This window comes from Lacerta agilis, chromosome 13 (genome assembly GCF_009819535.1).
Source record: "Lacerta agilis isolate rLacAgi1 chromosome 13, rLacAgi1.pri, whole genome shotgun sequence".
In the NCBI taxonomy this organism is placed as follows: Eukaryota; Metazoa; Chordata; class Lepidosauria; order Squamata; family Lacertidae; genus Lacerta; species Lacerta agilis.
In genome coordinates, this window is record NC_046324.1 from 33180274 (window position 1) to 33198588 (window position 18315).

At 43.5% G+C, this 18315-nt stretch overlaps 1 protein-coding gene across 1 annotated transcript; it reads left to right on the forward strand.

Moving 5' to 3' along the window:
• Window positions 1-642: 642 nt before the first annotated feature.
• On the forward strand, window positions 643-17875 carry LOC117057173 (ectonucleotide pyrophosphatase/phosphodiesterase family member 7-like). Its single transcript, XM_033167999.1, has 4 exons — window positions 643-898; window positions 5900-6045; window positions 12176-12802; window positions 17494-17875. The coding sequence occupies exons 1-4, from the start codon at window positions 643-645 to the stop codon at window positions 17827-17829; spliced, it is 1365 nt and encodes a 454-aa protein (XP_033023890.1). The 3' UTR covers window positions 17830-17875.
• The last annotated feature ends 440 nt before the right edge of the window (window positions 17876-18315 follow it).

Below are 18315 nucleotides of genomic sequence, written 5' to 3' on the forward strand. Positions count from 1 at the left end.
ATTCAGGTCACCCAGCCTTCACCAACCTGGTGGTCTCCAGAAGCTGTTGGGCAACACTTAAGAACATAAGAAGAGAGCCTGCTGGATCAGACCAGTGACCCGTCTTGTCCAACAATGCTCCACCCCCATATGCCTGTGGGACACTGGCAAGCAGGACCCGGGTACAAGAGTACTCTCCCCCACTGTGATTTCTAGCAACTGGTATTCAGAAGCATTACTGCCTCTGACTATGCAGGCAGAGCACAACCTCCATCATGGCTGGTATCAATATAGCCTTCTCCTCCATGAATTTGCCCAATCCTCTTCTAAAGCCATCTGAGCTGGTGGCCCTCACTATCTCCTGTGTCATCAGCCACACCCAGCATGGCCAATGGTCAAGAATCCACCCTTACTAGCAGCTTGCTAGTATCTTTTCAGATTTCAAAAAATACTTTTTTATCTCGTTCACATTTGGCATGGTTTTCATTTCATGAAAACTGGTGATAGTAAGAAGATGAGCATGCAGCTATGAACAGTCTTATCTGTGCTGAACTTTACTCTGATCAGCTCTAGATATATGTAAATAAGTATGTGTTTTTAAACCATGCTAGAAAAGCAGACGGTAAGATAGAGAACTTTCTTTTGACTGCTGGACATCTCAAGATGAAGATCACAAACTTCCTTGCTCTGGTGTTTGCCCTCCTGACAGCCACTGCTTGTTACCCTGTTACACAGAGGAAGGTGAAAGCAAATGCCCATAAACTCCTCTTGATCTCCTTCGATGGATTCCGGTGGAATTATGACCAGGATGTCGACACTCCAAACATGGACCACTTGGTCAAAGAAGGGGTGAAAGCGGAATATGTAACTCCTCCCTTTGTGACCATGACTTCACCATCCCATTTCACAACCATCTCAGGTAAGCCCATCCCATATTCCCCAGCTATCTGGCATTCATCCTTGGTAAAATGTCTATTCCATCTAGGTATTATTTTATTTATGTAGCGATGGTGACCAACTTGGATGGCTTTCAAAGAGGGTCTGACAAAAGGCTATCATCTGCTACTAACCACAATGGCTATGTTCTTTCTCCACTTTCGGAAGCTGTTGCACTCATGTCTTGCTTGTCTGCTTCCCATAGAAGCATCTGGGTGAGCAGTGTGAGAACAGGATGCTGGACTAGAAGAGCCATGAGGCTCTTCTTGTGTTTTTAACCAGTGTGGTGTAGTGGTTAAGAGCGGTAGACCCGTAATCTGGGGAACTGGGTTTGTGTCTCCACTCCTCCACATGCAGTTGCTGGGTGACCTTGGGCTAGTCACACTTCTTTGAAGTCTCTCAGCCCCACTCACCTCACAGAGTGTTTGTTGTGGGGGAGGAAGGGAAAGGAGAATGTTAGCCGCTTTGAGACTCCTTCAGGTAGTGAAAAGCGGGATATCAAATCCAAACTCTTCTTCTTCTCTTCTTTAACTAAGTATGTGTCAGAGACTGGGCAGAGGAGAAATGGTGGAGACCGCCTCCCCAGCCTGACTCTTCCAGAGGAGAAGACAGTTCAGAATTACAACAGAGGTTTGAGGGAGGTCACAGCTCAGAGGCAGATGAGGGGGAAAGGTGGGAAATAATGGGAGAAAGGAGGAAGAAGCACCAGGAGGGCAACAGCTGATGGACACAGAAAGCATTAGAAAGCATTCCATTAGAAAGCATTCCAGACACCCCTCTCCTAGAAACCGGCAAGCCTTGAAAGTAGTAGAGCAAAGGGCTCAGAAGCAAAGGGTCCTTAACACCACCCCTAGAAGAGATGATGAATGAGGAATTGGGAGGGAAAGGGGATGGAGAGTCACTCAGGACAATGCCATTATTCCGAGAGGCTACATTCCCAAGCCTCTCTCTGTGAATATTGAATAAAAGCAGATGGTAAGGACTTTTCCTTGTCTCATCCGTTCCTGGCTACCTGCCACGGGGGTTGGTTCCTCCACCACCTGACAGTATGCCTCTGAATGCCAATTGCTGGGAATTGCAAGTTGAGGAATTCCATTTGCTGGGGCCAGGCAAGCGAGAGGCATTATCAGAGTTCAAGGGCACATTCCAGCCAGGCAAAAACACTCAAGGAGGGGGCAAAGCAGGGCTGCTGAGGGGTGTAGCCTGGGGGGAAAGGTTTGGTTGAGAAGGGGTGTGACCTGGGTGTGAGTTCAAAGGGATAGAGAGGTCTGGAGAGTTACACTTGGACCCCAGGCTCAAGTTCTCCAACCCTGACACAGATGCTAAAATAGCATTGTTCTTGCATTTATAGCTCACCTTTCCTCAAAGGAGCTCAAGGTGGTGTAAATTTTTTCCTCCAACATTCATTTCATCCTCACAACAACCCTGTGAGGTAGGCTAGGCTGAGAGGCAGTGACTGGCTCAAGGTCATTCAGTGAGCATATGGCTGACCGGGGATTTGAACCCTGGTCTCCCAGGTACTAGCACTACAGCATACAGGTATGATTTACATCAAGTGCTGTGATGCCACATAAGCAATCACTATGGGGTTCAGGAAGAGCTCCACCTTCTGGAAATGCTCGTCCAGGAAGAACTGAAACCATCATATAATAAATGCTAGACAAGTGGTCCAAAAGGATAACAGAATCAATGGCATGGCATCAAAAACAACCAAGGGGTCTAACAGGATCACAACCCTGCTGCCCGTTCTCCAGTGTAACTCATCCAACAGGGAGAAGTCATTGTTACAGTGAAGCTATGTGAACAGAACAGGTAATAGAAACAGGGGTTTGGTGCAGGGAGACAAAACACTGCTTCTACTACTAGGAGATCTAGATTCAGGTACTGTAGGTAGCCGCGTTGGTCTGACACAGTCGAAATAAATAAAAAATTGCCCAGTGCATGCACATGAAAGCTTATACCCAGAACAAACTTAGTTGGTCTCTAAGGTGCTACTGGACAATTTTTTATTTACTAGGAGATCTGTTCACATAGCTTCATCATTCCAATGAACCAATAATGAACTGATTTCACCAATAAAACAAGACTGTGAGGGAAAAACAACACTTCTGGTATATGACTCCTGTCACTGCCTCTGAGGAAAGAATAATCTGTAAAGGGTGTGTGTATGTGTGCATGTTAATCAAAGCCCTTATCAGATACCAAGAGATAAACCTTACATACCCGGTAACTCAAGATAAAATCTTATCTTCAAGTTCAGGGACCAATTAAGCAACTACCTTGTAATGATCTTTCTGTTCTTTGCAAAAAGGAAAAAAAATGTTAAGAAAAGGGACGTCTCTTACAAAAGGGGATGGTGCAGTCATTGCAGAGGCCCCCAATTCAACTTTGTTTTGGCTTCAGCTTTGACTGACCTTGCTGCAGCCGAACACCTTACAAAATTATCAATGGGGAAATTGTATAGTCTTTTGGAAAATTCCTTTGGGAAAGAAGTTTAAGTTGTCACCTTGTTTAATTAGTGTTTATATTACATTATTGTTAGATGTTCCATCACAGTTGTCAGCCACCTTATAAGGTCCGTTTCCAGGACGGGAAGGTGGGTGCTTTGATTAATTAATTAATCAATCAATCATTGCCAACAAATAGCTTTGAAAGCTGAGGAAAATTGATAATTTTTATTGCAAATAGATATGCTGGAAGTCAATCCTAATTAATTGAAAGCATTCAAGGCTAAAAACTTTATGTGTGGGGTGGGGAGCAATCAATGGAGCCCATGAGGCATTTCCTCTGTGCCCACAAAGCTCAGATGCATGACTGTGTGTGGATTTTAACCCTGGTCTCCTGGGACCTTGTACAGCACCCTAACCACTACACCACACTGCCACTGTTCTGGCTCTTGATTCAAACCTGGCAAACATTTGCGTCTCTTGCCTGTGCCGTTTGGCTGGCCAATGGCCCAATATCATGGGATGTCTATTTCCAGCTTCAATGTTTGTTGCTTAGAACTTTATTCTCCAAGACCAAAGCTGTTGTTTTCTCTCTTCCCTGCCAGATCCTGTGACTCATTCTCTGGGTAGATCATTATTTATAGTGCAGCTGAATACTATAAGCTTTGGCCTTTTGCTAAGAAGTCTATTGCTCAGCAGTTAATTTAGCAGAGGCAGTGCCCTGTGCCCACAATGAATCTGAACTCTCACTTCCCTCTGCTGCTGATTTCTGCCAAGGTTGGTCCCAGGCTTCTCTCCCCTCCCCAACACCACCACTTTCTTCATGCTCCCCTCTCTCTGTTTTTAGCCTTTTCTGTTATTTCTGACACAGCCTCTCTCACCCTGTTCAAAGCCCAAATCGAGGGTGCCCACTTACTCATCTCCAAAAAATAAAGAGTGCATCGCTAGTGATAGAGAGTGGCATATAGAGTTGAGCATGCTAATCTGTGAGAGAAGAGGAGCCCCGTTGGATCAGACCAAAGGCCCACCTAGTCCAGCATCCTCTTCTCACAGTGGCCAATCAGATTCCTCCAGGAAGCCCACAGGCAATAGCCCTCCCCTTGCTGCTACTTGTAAGAACACAAGAAGAGTCCTACTAGATCTGGCCAATGGCCCATCAAGGCCACCATCCTGTTCTCACAGTGGCCACCCAGATGCCCCCATGAGAAACCCAGAAGCAGGACCCAAGCACAAGAGCAACTCTCTCCCTCCTGTGGCTTCCAGCAACTGGTATCCAGAAGCATTACTGCTTCCAACCATGGAAGCAGAACATAGCCTTAGTGGCTGGTAGCCATAGAGAGCTTCTCCTACATGAATTTGTCTGATTCTCTTTTAAAGCCATCCAGATTGGTGGCCATCATGACACAGAAATTACACACACACAAAACACCTCCTGGTCTCTATTTTTATAGTTCTTTATTATTAAACAAGGCATGGTCCTGAAAGTCCTACCAGTAGGGGGACTGTCTTCTGAGGTACCTTCCAATAGAGGACTACCATCTATAAAGTAGATCGCATGACCACCCAGGTCTGAACTCAAGGCAGGCAGCTGTGGTTCCAGGGAGAGTATCCTTGGAAGTTGCCTTTCTCCATGAAGAGGAGAGCCCAGGAAGTCATGGCTGAAAGCACCCATCCTATGGTCATAAAAGAAGCCCGGTGTGACCAAGTGATGGCCAACCTGCTTTATACATGTATGTTAATATTTCCAGGAAGCATCCATGATTATGATATGGAAGACTGACTACACAGGGATAACAGAAGAGCACAGGAAGCTGCCTTATACCAAGTCAGGCCATTGGTCCCTCTAGCTCAGTATTGTCTACACTGACTGGCAGCAGCTCTCCGGGGTTTCAGGCAGGAGTTTTCCCTTCCCATATCTGGAGATGCTGGAGACTGAACCTTCTGCCTGCAAAGCAGAAGTTCCACCCTTGAGGTTTAAAACTCAGAAACAGAAAGGTTTCTTATATATATAAAATGCTATGTTCAACACAGCTCTAAAAATCTGTAATGCAATTACATGTTTATATGGTCTCATTATTTACTGGGAATTAATTAAAACAGGCAGGCAGATATGCTTATATGCTTACAAGCCATCCAATAGGTTTTAATTAATATTCCTCATTAAGAAGAACTTCCCGTAAAGTAAATACATTACTCAGATAATGATTTAATTAGTATCTGAATGTGATTGGTTAAAAAAGATTATCTTTGCCAGAAATTCATTCTAGGACGCAATATAGTGTGAACTAATAAAGTGTAGAAGTGGTGAAATGTTCAGAGCTTGAAGTCTCTCTCACTGGCTCAGTATCAAAAATTGTTCTGTGTTCAAGATGGCAGCAGAGCAGATAGGTCTAGAACACTCAAGTATCATACTACTGCAGAAGCGGGGGAGATACTATCAGGAGCCCAAGTGACCTATGGGGCAGTGAGTATACCGTCACAACAGAACACCCACCTTTCTTACCAGGTTTTTCATCCTCTTTCTTTTCCAAACCTAGGCCACTGGATTGAAGACCATGGCGTCATCCACAATATGATGTTCAACACGGAGACTCTGAGAAAGTATGGCCACAAAGAAACACAGAACAAGACCGAATGGTGGGACAATGGAGTTCTGCCGCTGTGGATCACAGCTCAAAACCAGGTACTGGATCCAGAGCAAGGATTATATTGCTATAATGAATTGTCCGAGGGTTTTCTCGAGTCTCTGCGGATCTAGGGTTGCATTTTCAGGGGGAAGGCTATTAGTGGCAACTAGTCATGATAGCTATGCTCTGCCTCCACCATCAGAGGCATTAATGCTTCTCAGTGTGAGCTGCTGGAAGCCACAGGAAGGGAGAGGGCTCTTGTGCTCAGGTCCTGAGGGTATCAACACAGGCATCTGATCCTCCGCACACGGCTGCAGTGGCGCGATGGAGGCTTGTCAACACTTGTACAGGAAGTACACTTCATTCTGGGCAATTCCAGCTTTCCAGAACCATCTCTCATCATTCAGTTGTCCAAAATATTGTCGTTGCTTCTTAATCACGTGAACGACGACTAGGCAATGGCCATTTTAGGAATCCCAAGAGCTTGCAGCCTGCTGATAGCCGAAAATCAGCAAAGCGATTCACCTTATGTGGCATCACCTACATCATTTTCAGAGAAATGTTGACTCCGCATGTGATTTGGACAAAACTGGGTTGGTTGGGGGTTCTCTCTCTCTCTCTCTCTCTCTCTCTCTTTATAGCATGATTAATCATCAAGATACCAGTCCCTCCCACTCTAGCCAAGTCTAATGGTTTTTCTTTGACATAATCCATGTTGCCAGGATTCCACTGGGAAACACTGGAAAAGAAATAGGCTGGTGTAGACTCATGGAATGAAGGGGTGTTAACCCAAAGAGGGTGGTCCATTAGGGCAAATGTGCCACAGCCTTCAGCCAGTCCCCACATGCCTGTCTTCTTTCTTAGTTTACAACTAGTCGTGTAGTGGCCAAATCAGAAGTGCAGGGTCCCTTCATGATAGTCCAGAGGCAGCCTCTTCCACTGTCAAATAGCACTTGCCATTAGGATGCTATTTTGCGGTTTGCCTCAGGTGCCAAAATGTATTGGGCCCTGATGACTGTGGAAATCTGATTCATCACTCTGAGAACAAGATGCAGAACTAGATGGGTTACTGGCGTGATCCAGGCAGGTAGGTAGTTCTTATGTTCCTAAACTTACACAGAGAGTAAAGAGCCCAGGTTTGGTTGCCAGAATTCCTGACTACATATTATTTACCTCTTGATCGACTGGCTGGCTGGTTGATAAGTTCAGAGGGAGACAATGAAATGGCTGAACATCCCTTAGTCCGTTGAAAGCCCATGTACTGATTGCTTTGGAAAAGACAAAATGTGTCTTGAATTCAAGGCAAAGGAATTTGGTCTCAGCAAACGTCACTCACTCTAGCAACTCAAGAGATTAAACATAATACATCTAATTTCTTTCTTCTTCTTTTTTTGAAAATGCATTGATATACGAGAGCTTTGAAGTGTTTCTCTAAAGATATATTACGCTGTTTAGCAGAAGACTAAATAGAATGTCAAGAGAAACAGTGACCTTGTAAATCCCCAGCCAAACAATATAACTTCCTTTCTTTTCTTTTTCTGTATTTCCACTACTTCCACTCTTTCTCTTAGCGAAGGAAAATGTAGCTACGGTTTCTTTGCCCGCGCATGGGGGAGGGGGGGGAAGAGTGATGCTAATTCGAATGACACATGGAACAGGAATTTTAAAGAGCTTGTGCCGCTAAAGGTTAAATCTAGCTTATGTCAAATTGAAAGCAGCCTTCAAAGTGAAAAGCAGGAGCAACCAAAATTACAAAGCACTTTAGTTTAAGCAAAGGGTACGATCAGGAAAGGGGGTGGGTGGAAACAGCCCCGCAAACCTGCCAGCTGCCTCAATTCACAACTTTGAGGAATAATAAGAAGGTCTGTGACGCTTTGCAATAAAAGAAAGGAGCAATATTAACAGAAAATAACATTCCCAATAAAACTGGTAATAATCGCAATTTTATAGCTGCTAGTAAAGTTGATTATGTTAATAAAATGGGGAGGCAAGAACAGTAAATACCCTCTTGTTTCTACATAATTATATTTTTATTGAGCTTTATTAAATTGTTTTGTTGGAAATAAGAACAGGAGGAATTCCCCTGCCAGGTTTTGACTCAATGTGAATTCAACTACTTGGGTTAAAAAGATCTGGAGCCAGACGTCAAAGCTCTGCAAGGTACAATTCTGGGGATAAAGAGAGGGAGAGACAGCACAGAGTCACTGCCCTCCATCAGGCCTGTTTATGCATATAGGTTGGAGGGAGATGAGCCTCAGACTCCAGGCTTCTCTATTTCACACTCAGAACTCTCCCTAGGAGATGGTCCCTCACCAGCCACACCCTTTCCCCCCATGTCAAAACCCTCACCAACCCTGATTCGCACCCTCTTGATAGTTTTTGGCCGGCTGGAAAACATCATTGAACTCTGGTAATGCTTCTGGCTTGTCTGCATGGAGGACAGAGATATATGAGTAAATTAACATTTGTTGCTCCACCCACTTTTGCATGTGGCCCCCAGAAGCTTCTCTAGATGGGAATGTGGCTCTCTAGCAGAAAAGGGTGCCCCGTCCTAATATAGAAGTATGTACACCCCAGTGCCTGAAACTCATAAGCTCTTTATGCAGTGATAGTTGGGATCAAGGGGTAAACTTTTCTCAGGAGGACTCTGCCAGTTCTGGCATGGGCAACAAGTTTGCAGATAAAGCTCCTTGTGCATGGAAATTCAGCGCATCAGCCTAGCCTTCACTTTGCCATGGTGTTTTAATTTATACAGGGAAAGTATAGATTGTAAGCTCTTTGGGGACGGGGATCTGTCTATTCCAGTGTGTGTGTGTGAGAGAGAGAGAGAGAGAGCCAGTGTGGTGTAGTGGTTAAGAGTGGTAGACTCGTAATCTGGGGAACCGGGTTCGCGTCCCTGCTCCTCCACATGCAGCTGCCGGGTGACCTTGGACTAGTCACACTTCTCTGAAGTCTCTCAGCCCCACTCACCTCACAGAGTGTTTGTTGTGGGGGAGGAAGGGAAAGGAGAATGTTAGCCGCTTTGAGACTCCTTCGGGCAGTGATAAAGTGGGATATCAAATCCAAACTCTTCTTCTTCTTCTTCTTCTTCTTCTTCTTCTTCTTCCACCACCACCCCCATCCTGTAACTCTGTAATGCTCAATGTAATCCCACAACACCCAGAGGGACAACCTTGAATGCTATGGCACTTACTTCTCTGAGTAGAAATGTATACTAGGGTTGCATTTTGAGATGACAATCCTGTTCGCATTTAGCTGGAATTAGCCTTCATTGTGCACAGTGGTACTTACTTCTGAGTAAACATACTCAGGGTTGCACTGCGAAACTACGAAAATGTGAAACTGGTATCCCAAAGTGTGCCAAATACCAGAATGGAGATTCTGACGTTACAAGCTGGACTCTGTCCTTAGTACCTTGATGGTACTATGAACTCAGATCGATCTTTTCATTCCTTGGCAGGATTTGCCTGTTTTTGTGAAGTTGGGTTTTAAATCAGCTTTGACCTTTTCTCAGCCCCAAAATGGCATATTAAATGTCAGTAAGAACATTATGATAAGCATAATAATGATAATAATAATAATCTGGCTGGTGCTACTCTGAAATTAATTGAATTAATAAAATTACTCTGTATAATTTATGGCAGAGGTTACCTCTGATTTGACAGGCATTTCATATGTGGAGGAAATTTCTACCTTATGCCGTAATCCTATACGTGTTTATTTTTTAAATATAATTTTTATTATTTTCATTAATAAAATAGAAACATAAAATATAACATTATGATAGCCATTCAAAAGCATTTGCTCTGCTGAGCTCGCGACTTCCCTCCCTCCCTTCAACTGGTTTCCAATTTCCTAAAAAAATTGTATACAGTACACATTTCTGCTGTCAGTTTCTGTCCTTCAATACATATCAAACCCTTCTATTATCCATGTTCAGATACTATTTTTATATTGTGTTGCAGGATTTATGTCAATCCTGGTAGTGTCTTCACATTTTTGCAATGGTCTCTCAAGTACTCAATAAATTTATTCCAATCTCTCTGGAATTTCTGGTCGCCTTGGTTCCGGATCCTCACAGTTTGGCTAGCTCCACATAGTCCATCATCTTCATCTGCCACTCCTCAATCGTTGGTAATTCTTGTGATTTCCACCTTTGGGCTAACAAAATTATTGCTGTAGTGGTGGCATACATTAATAGTCTTTGGTCTACTTTTGCAATCTCTTCTCCCATCAACGGAAGCAAAAGCGCTTCTGGTTTTGGGGGGAATGTATATTTTAACATCTTTTTTAGTTCATTATAGACCATTTCCCCAAAAGTTTTCACCTTATCACAAGTCCACCACATATGGTAAAAGTCTCCATCCTTTTCATTGCATTTCCAACATAATTTATTTTTCATCCTATACATTTTGGCCAGATTTACTGGGGTCAAATACCACCTATATAGCATTTTCATTACATTTTCTTTCAAGGCCATACATGCTGTAAATTTTAAATTCTGATTCCATAATTTTGACCAAGATTCATACTGGATATTATGCCCAAAGTCTATAGCCCATTTGGCCATTACTTCTTTCACCTCTTTGTCTTTAGTATGCCATTCTAACAAAAAGTTACACATCTTTGAGAACAGTTTAACTTTACCCTCCAGCAGTTCGGTTTGAAATTTAGATTTCTTCCTTTCAAATCTGCAATTCCTTTTGTCAGCACTAAATATATCATTTACTTGGTAATATTGCAACCAACCAGTAAACATTTCCCCTATCTGTTCATATGGTTTGAGTTTCCACCCTTTCTCTGTTTCTATCAACATTTCACCATAGGTGGCCCATTTCTCTTCCATATTTAATTTTCTAACAGTCAGTGTTTCTATTGGAGATAGCCACCATGGTGTTTTCCGTTCTAACAGATTTTTATATCTATCTCATACTTCATAAATTAGTTTTCTTATCATGTGGTTTAGAAATCCTTTATGCACTTTTACTTTATCGTACCACAAATACAAATGCCACCCAAATCTGTTATCTTCTAAATCCAATAAATCTGTATTCTCCAATGTTACCCACTCTTTTAACCAACACAACAGGACACCTCATAGTAGAGCTTCAAATCTGGCAAGGAGAATCCACCTCTTTCTTTTTTGTCTATTAATAATTTAAACTTTATCCTTGGTTTTTTCCCTTGCCAGATGAATCTCGATAGAATCTTTTGCCAATCCTTAAATTGTCCTGTTCCTTTAATTATCAGAATCATTTGAAAAAGAAATAACATCTTGGGTAGAAGATTCATCTTTATAGCGGATATTCTGCCCCACAATGACATATTTAATCTGTTCCATATTTCTAAATCTCTTTTAATTTATCTCCATGTTGAAACATAATTGTCATTAAACAAATTAATATTTTTTGGGTTAACCAAATTCCTAAATATTTAGCTTTTTTGACCGCTATAATTCCAAATTCCTGTTGCAACTCATCTATTTTTCCTTTATTCATATTTTTCGCCAACATTTTTGTCTTTCCTTTATTCAACTTAAAACCTTCAAACCGCCCAAATTCTTCAATTTTTTCCCAGTGCTTCCCTTACACTGGTTTGTGGCTCTTCTAATGTTAGGACCAAATCATCTGCAAAGGCTTTTATCTTATACTCTTTACACCAGTTCTTATACCTTTCACGGTTGTAGATCCCCTCAGGTTTTTTGTCAAGACCTCCAGGACAGTAATGAATAATAGTGGAGACAATGGACATCCCTGTCTTGTTCCTTTAAATCCTATACGTGTTTAAGCAGAAGTCCCATTGAGCTCAATGAGGCCTACGCGAATGTCCATCACTGTCCTAACCGCAAGAGTCCAATTTAAAAAAACAAAAAGTGGAATTATTACACCAGAGCACTTTAATTCACTATAATTGTGTGAATCTAAATTTACAGTATTGCAGCTGAATCCTTTCCACAAAACACTGATAGTCTGGAGGTGACATTTGCGCTAACAAACCGGGGAAAATGTGGAATAAACAGTGTCTGGAAGCAGCTTCAGAGTGTGTTGAAGTATGTCTGCATTCATGTTGCAGCAATGAAGAGAGATGCTATGTAACTGGCCCTTTGGCTTTATTTTTCTTGTCCTTCACAGTTATGAATATTTCCTGATTATTAATTTTTAAAACCCCTCATTTTTTCTCCACTAGGGGAAAAAAACAGCTTCATTTCACTATCCCGGTGGAGGTGCCAATTACAGTGGCCAGGGAGTCCAAAGGAGTTTGGTTGAGTCCTTTACTCACCCCGACAGCAATGAGACAGAGTGGAGGGAAAACATTGATATCGTCATGAAATGGTTCACAGAGGAAAATTTTGATTTTGTCACACTTTATTATGGGGAACCTGACAAGGTGGGGCACATGGTTGGCCCAGAGACTGAAGACAGGAAAGCGATCATCCGACAGATTGACCGAACCATCGGTTACCTCCTTGAAGCGATTGAACAACACGGCTTGAATGAGCTCCTCAATGTCATCATCACGTCCGATCATGGCATGACCACGGTCAAAAAGAAACCGGAAGTTAATGAGATCATGCTGGGCAACTACATTAAATTCAGCGACCTGGTGAAATTTGACATTGTAGACTATGGTGGCTTTGGCATGATACTCCCCAAACCGGGTAAAGAAGAGGAAATCTATCAGGCATTGAAAAATGCCCACCCTCATCTCAAAGTGTATAAAAAGGGAGAGTTTCCTGAGCATTTCCATTACGCTCAACATGAACGGGTTTTGCCAATCCTGGTTTATGGAGATTCTGGTTACAGTGTCAATGGGGTAAGTTCATTATGAAATCATGGCTTCTGCATACCAGTTGCTGGCGATCCTAAGAGAAGAGAGGTGCCATTGCACTCAGGTCCTGGCTATGCCTTCCCACTGGGGCATCCAGATGTCCACTCTGAAAACAGGATGCTGGACTAGATGGGCCCCTGGCCTGATCCAATAGGGGTCTCCTTAGCATCATCATCATCATCATCATTATTAAATGTATTATTAAATTTTTCCACTCCATGCAATAATACTTGGATCTTTTCAAAGTAAAATACCATATTAACAAATGTACATTTAATAATAATAATAATATTAATAATAAAAAATTTATTATTATTACCCCGCCCATCCGGCTGAGTTTGCCCAGCCACACTGGGCGGCTCACAACAGAATATTAAAAATACGATAAAACATCAAACATTAAAAACTTCTCTAAACAGGGCTGCCTTCAGATGTCTTCTAGAAGTCAGATAGTTGTTTATTTCCTTGGCATCTGATGACTGGGCATTCCACAGGGCAGGTGCCACTACCAAGAAGGCCCTCTGCCTGGTTCCCTGTAACCTCACATGTCACATTGAGGGAACCGCCAGAAGGCTCTCAGCGCTGGACCTCAGTGTCCAGGCTGAACGATGGGGGTGGAGATGCTCCTTCAGGTATACTAGGCTGAGGCCGTTTAGGGCTTTAAAGGTCAGCACCAACACTTTGAATTGTGCTCGGAAACGTACTGGGAGCCAATGCAGGTCTCTCAGGACCGGTGTTATATGGTCTCGGCGGCCACTCCCAGTCACCACTCTAGCTGCTGCATTCTTAATTAGTTGTAGTTTCCGGGTCACCTTCAAAGGTAGCCCCACACAGAGTGCACTGCAGTAGTCCAAGCGGGAGATAACTAGAGCATGCACAATTCTGGTGAGACAGTCTGTGGGTAGGTAGGGTCTCAGCTGGCATACCAGTTGGAGCTGGTAGACAGCTGCCCTGGACACAGAATTGACCTGTGCCTCCATGGACCGCTGTGAGTCCAAAATGACTCCCAGGCTGCGCACCTGCTCCTTCAGGGGCACAGTTACCCCATTCAGGACCAGGGAGTCCCCCACACCTGCTCACCCCCTGTCCCCCCAAAAGAATACTTCTGTCTTGTCAGGATTCAACCTCAATCTGTTAGCCATCATCCATCCTCTAACTGCCATAATTCAAGGGAAGGGAACCTGTGGTCCTCCAAGTGTTGTGGAACTAATTGTTTTTATATAAAACAATAAAACATCAGGAACACAAACTTACAACAAACCAAGTTCATATATAAAAACTTTAGCTTTAAATGTTGTGGTGCACTATTAGAAATGTCAGGAGGCAGAGATTTCCATCCCGTCTTGTGTTCATTGCACTCAGCACTGTTAACCTTCTGCTGCGCTTCGGCTTCCACTAAAACCGACATCCCGCTATTCGCTGTGGCCGAAACTATTTCAATTTCAGTGGAAGGGAAACAACAGATGCAACGTAAAGAAATAATATATTATTTAACATAAAGACTAGGGACTAAAATACTGCTCATATTTGACTGTGCCATTTCCATTCCTGACTATGCAAATCGTAGCAATTTATGCTCCCATTTCAGTTTCTGATGGAATTCTCCCTGTGCAAAACACACACTCCACTGGCTGTGATCTTAAATGATTGCTATTCAGAATAGTGGTTAAAAATTCAAAACATCGTAAAGACTAGTAGTACAACTTTTGTGGGGAAATGACAGTAAGTGCACAACATGGCTTTTTACTCTCACTTTTTCCTTGGGTTCTTTTTCTCCTGATGGCGCCCCCATGTGGCAAACTCTCATGCATGCTGCAACCTGGAGAGCCAAGAAATTCCAAAGATCTGCAAAGCGGAATGCATGGCAAAGCTCACCACGTGGGTGTGCATCCTATGGAAATGTTTCCATTGCAAAATGGTGTGCTCCACTGAGCTTCTCGTATCCAAAATGAAAACGTGCATAGAACCTAAAAACATATTCAGGAAAAAGTACATAGTACGGCCTTCCTTGTATGGAAGGGGTGAGGAGGGGGAAAGATGCATCTCTATTTTAAAAACTCCCTGCTAGCATGTCAAGGAGGTGGCCAGCCTATAGCAGAGGAGGATATGGGACTCCAGGGTCTCTCCTCCCTCAGCTGTCACCTGGCAGGAGACCCTTCCCTTCTGGGAAGCAGGTCCACTCCCCACTCAGCTGAGAGCCAGTGTGGTGTAATGGTTAAGAATGGTAGACTCGTAATCTGGGGAACCGGGTTCGTGTCTCCGCTCCTCCACATGCAGCTGCTGGGTGACCTTGGGCTAGTTACACTTCTCTGAAGTCTCTCAGCCCCACTCACCTCACAGAGTGTTTGTTGTGGGAGAGGAAGGGAAAGGAGAATGTGAGCCGCTTTGAGACTCCTTCGGGTAGTGAAAAGCGGGTTATCAAATCCAAATTCCTCTTCTTCTTCTTCTTCTTCTTCTTCTTCTTCTTCTTCTTCTTCTTCTTCTTCTTCTTCCTCCTCCTCCTCCTCCTCCTCCTCCTCCTCTCCTATGCCCCAATCCACCTACATTCTGGTTAGTCCTTACAAGAACTCTGTAACTAAAAATTAGTGCCCGACTTTCCTTTTTCCTCCTCTCGCCCCATCCCTTTGGCATTTATGTTGTACCTTTTAGATTGCAAGTCATTATTTATATTTGTAAGCTGCTTGGAGGCAGAAATGCTTCTGAATCCCAGCTGCTGGAAGCCATAAGAGGAGAGACTGCTCTTGAGCTCTGGTCCTGCTTGCCCTCAGTGGGGCATCTGGGTGGTCACTGCGAGAACACAATTCTGGGCTAGACGGACCATTGGCCTAATCCAGCAGGCTCTAATTGTGCTCTGCAGGCCTTTTTTTTTTTTTTTAGCTGAAGAGCAGGGTGAAAATAGTATCAATAAAGATAAAGAGCCATTTCCCCAAACAAGCTAGTTTTCGGTCATACAGTTGCCTGCCTGCATTCTCAAGCAGTGCCATCTGAGCAGGACAGTTCCACAAGCTATTTCTAAACATGTAGACTGATCCTCAGACCAAGTTAACACATTCCATGCACCCTGAAGCATGAAAGACCTCTTCACACATCATACTTTGTTTTTTAGGTGTACATCTGACATTTTTGAAGCATAAGGCTAGAATTGTAAACCACGGGTATGATCTTGGTGCCCAGTTTCAAGTGGAGCAATAGTGACATATAGTGGCCGATGTACCAAGTCCTAAGGCTCCCAACATTTGGCAGGCAGTGATGAGAACTGAGAGGTTATGAGAGGTCATGCTTTGTATGAATCATTTTGACACTGCACAGCTATTTACCTGTCTGTCTGTCTGTCTGTCTGTCTATCTATTCCTATCTATTCCTATCTATTCCTTGCACACAACATTCCCTCTTGAGTGACATGTTTGCAGTGGGTTACCCATGGCATGCTCATGGAGCATTTTTAGATCTAGATTTAATATTAATACATTTTTCCTGTTAAAATATTCAAAGGGCTTACAATGAAAACCAATAAAAATACAGTATAAAACACTCAAAGTGCATATTTTCAATACCGTACGGTGGTACAGATGTTTCAGGTTACAGACACTTCAGGTTACAGACTCCGGTAACCCAGAAATAGTACCTGGGGTTAAGAAAATTAAAAATTAAAAAATTCCTTCCAGTAGCACCTTAGAGACCAACTAAGTTTGTTCTCTAAGGTGCTACTGGAACGAATTTTTTATTTTTTTATTTTGTTTTGACTATGGCAGACCAACACGGCTACCTACCTGTAACTCAGGTTAAGAACTTTGCTTCAGGATGAGAACAGAAATCGTGTGGTGGTGGCGCAGTGGCAGTGAGAGGCCCTATTAGCTAAAGTGGTACCTCAGGTTAAGAACAGTTTCAGGTTAAGAACGGACCTCCGGAATGAATTAAGTTCTTAACCCGAGGTACCACTGTATTACAATCATATGCCCCAGCTGCTGTTTTGCAGATCCCCTAGAATCCATCCAAAGGATAACCTTCCTTTTGGCAGCTGCCTTGGATAGTGCTGTGCTTAAAAAACCCACCCTGTGTGCCCCCCACAAACTGTTCATCTAGCCAGCAGAGCATGAGGCTCTTAATCTTAGGGTTGTGGGTTCAAGCCCCATGTTGGGCATAAGATTCCTGCACTGCAGGAGGTTGGATTGACTCTCATGATCCCTTCCAAATCTATGATTCTATGCTTCTGTTAATGAGAACAGGGGGTAAATTATACTAGTCCTGGAGCTGATCTAGTTTATTTCTCTTCCTTTGAAATCAATGGGAAGAAAAAAGTCCCCCGCCCCAACAAAATTAGAGAAAGGGTGTGGGAGAACTGAAAGAAAAAATGCCTCTTCCACCACCAGCACCTTCTGCTCAAACACAGCAGAGCATAGGAAAAGGCAGATTGTCCACCTTCACTTCTCCCTCCACTTCCCACACCCACTTTATGATTGCTGTGTAGTATTCCCCCCCCAAAAAAAAATCTATGCTGCTATCCATCGCTACAGCTTGTGGTTACAAATTCCATAATTTAATTCTGTGTTGCTTAGCTATGCACCCAGATGGAATCGTTAAGGAAGCACTTTCCTCCAGAAACCTAAGAGCACTTCACAAACGCAATAAATATAAGTGCACAAACCATTGGAAATGTGCTTACGTTCTCTTTTCAGAGGTTCATCATCTACGTCAACAAAGGCGACCATGGATTTGACAACGAAGACATGGATATGAAGACCATCTTCAGAGCTTTTGGTCCAGATTTCAAGAAGGGCTATTTAGCAGAACCCTTTGACACCATCCACATTTACCCGTTAATGTGCGAGCTCCTGGGAGTCCATCCTGAACCCAACAACGGCTCTTTGGCATTCACTCGCAACATGCTCCATTCAGTACCATCCAGGAACATCCTTATCCCCATCCTTGTAGGAGGCATCCTGGGAGTTCTGCTTCTTCTGATACCCATCTTCATAGTGTCCTACAGGGCTATTCAACGTCAGAAGGGGTAAGCTGTTTTTCCTTCTTTGTTCCCTAGTTCTGGAACGGCATGTTGTGGAAGGAGGAAGCAAGGGTAAAGAAGGCCAGTGTTGGCACCTGGCACCCTCAGGCAGTTGACAGGATCCATTGCTACATAGGAACACAGGAAAATAACTTATTTGGAGTCAGACCATGGGGTCCACTATTGTCCACAATGACTGACAGCAACTCTTTGGGAGTTCAGGCAAGGGACATTCTCAGCTCTATCTGGAGATGCCAGGGATTGAACCTGGGACCTTCTGCATGCAAAACAGATGATCTACCACTGAGCTATGGCCATCTGCCCTATGGGGAAGGGTCATAGCTCAGTGGTATAGCATCTGCTTTGCATGACGAAAGTCCCAGATTCAATCCCCAGCATCTCCCAGTTGGGGTGGCAAAGACTCCCCTACTTGAAATCCAGGAGAACCTCTGCCAGTCAAAGGTGCAAAGGTAAGAATCACATAAATTGCCCTGCC

Coding starts and splice junctions, on each gene's coding strand:
- LOC117057173 (XM_033167999.1), top strand. CDS start 643: ATGAAGATCACAAACTTCCTTGCTCTGGTGTTTGCCCTCCTGACAGCC. Junction 899..5,899: donor CCATTTCACAACCATCTCAG/GTAAGCCCATCC, acceptor TTCCAAACCTAG/GCCACTGGATTGAAGACCAT. Junction 6,046..12,175: donor GGATCACAGCTCAAAACCAG/GTACTGGATCCA, acceptor TTTCTCCACTAG/GGGAAAAAAACAGCTTCATT.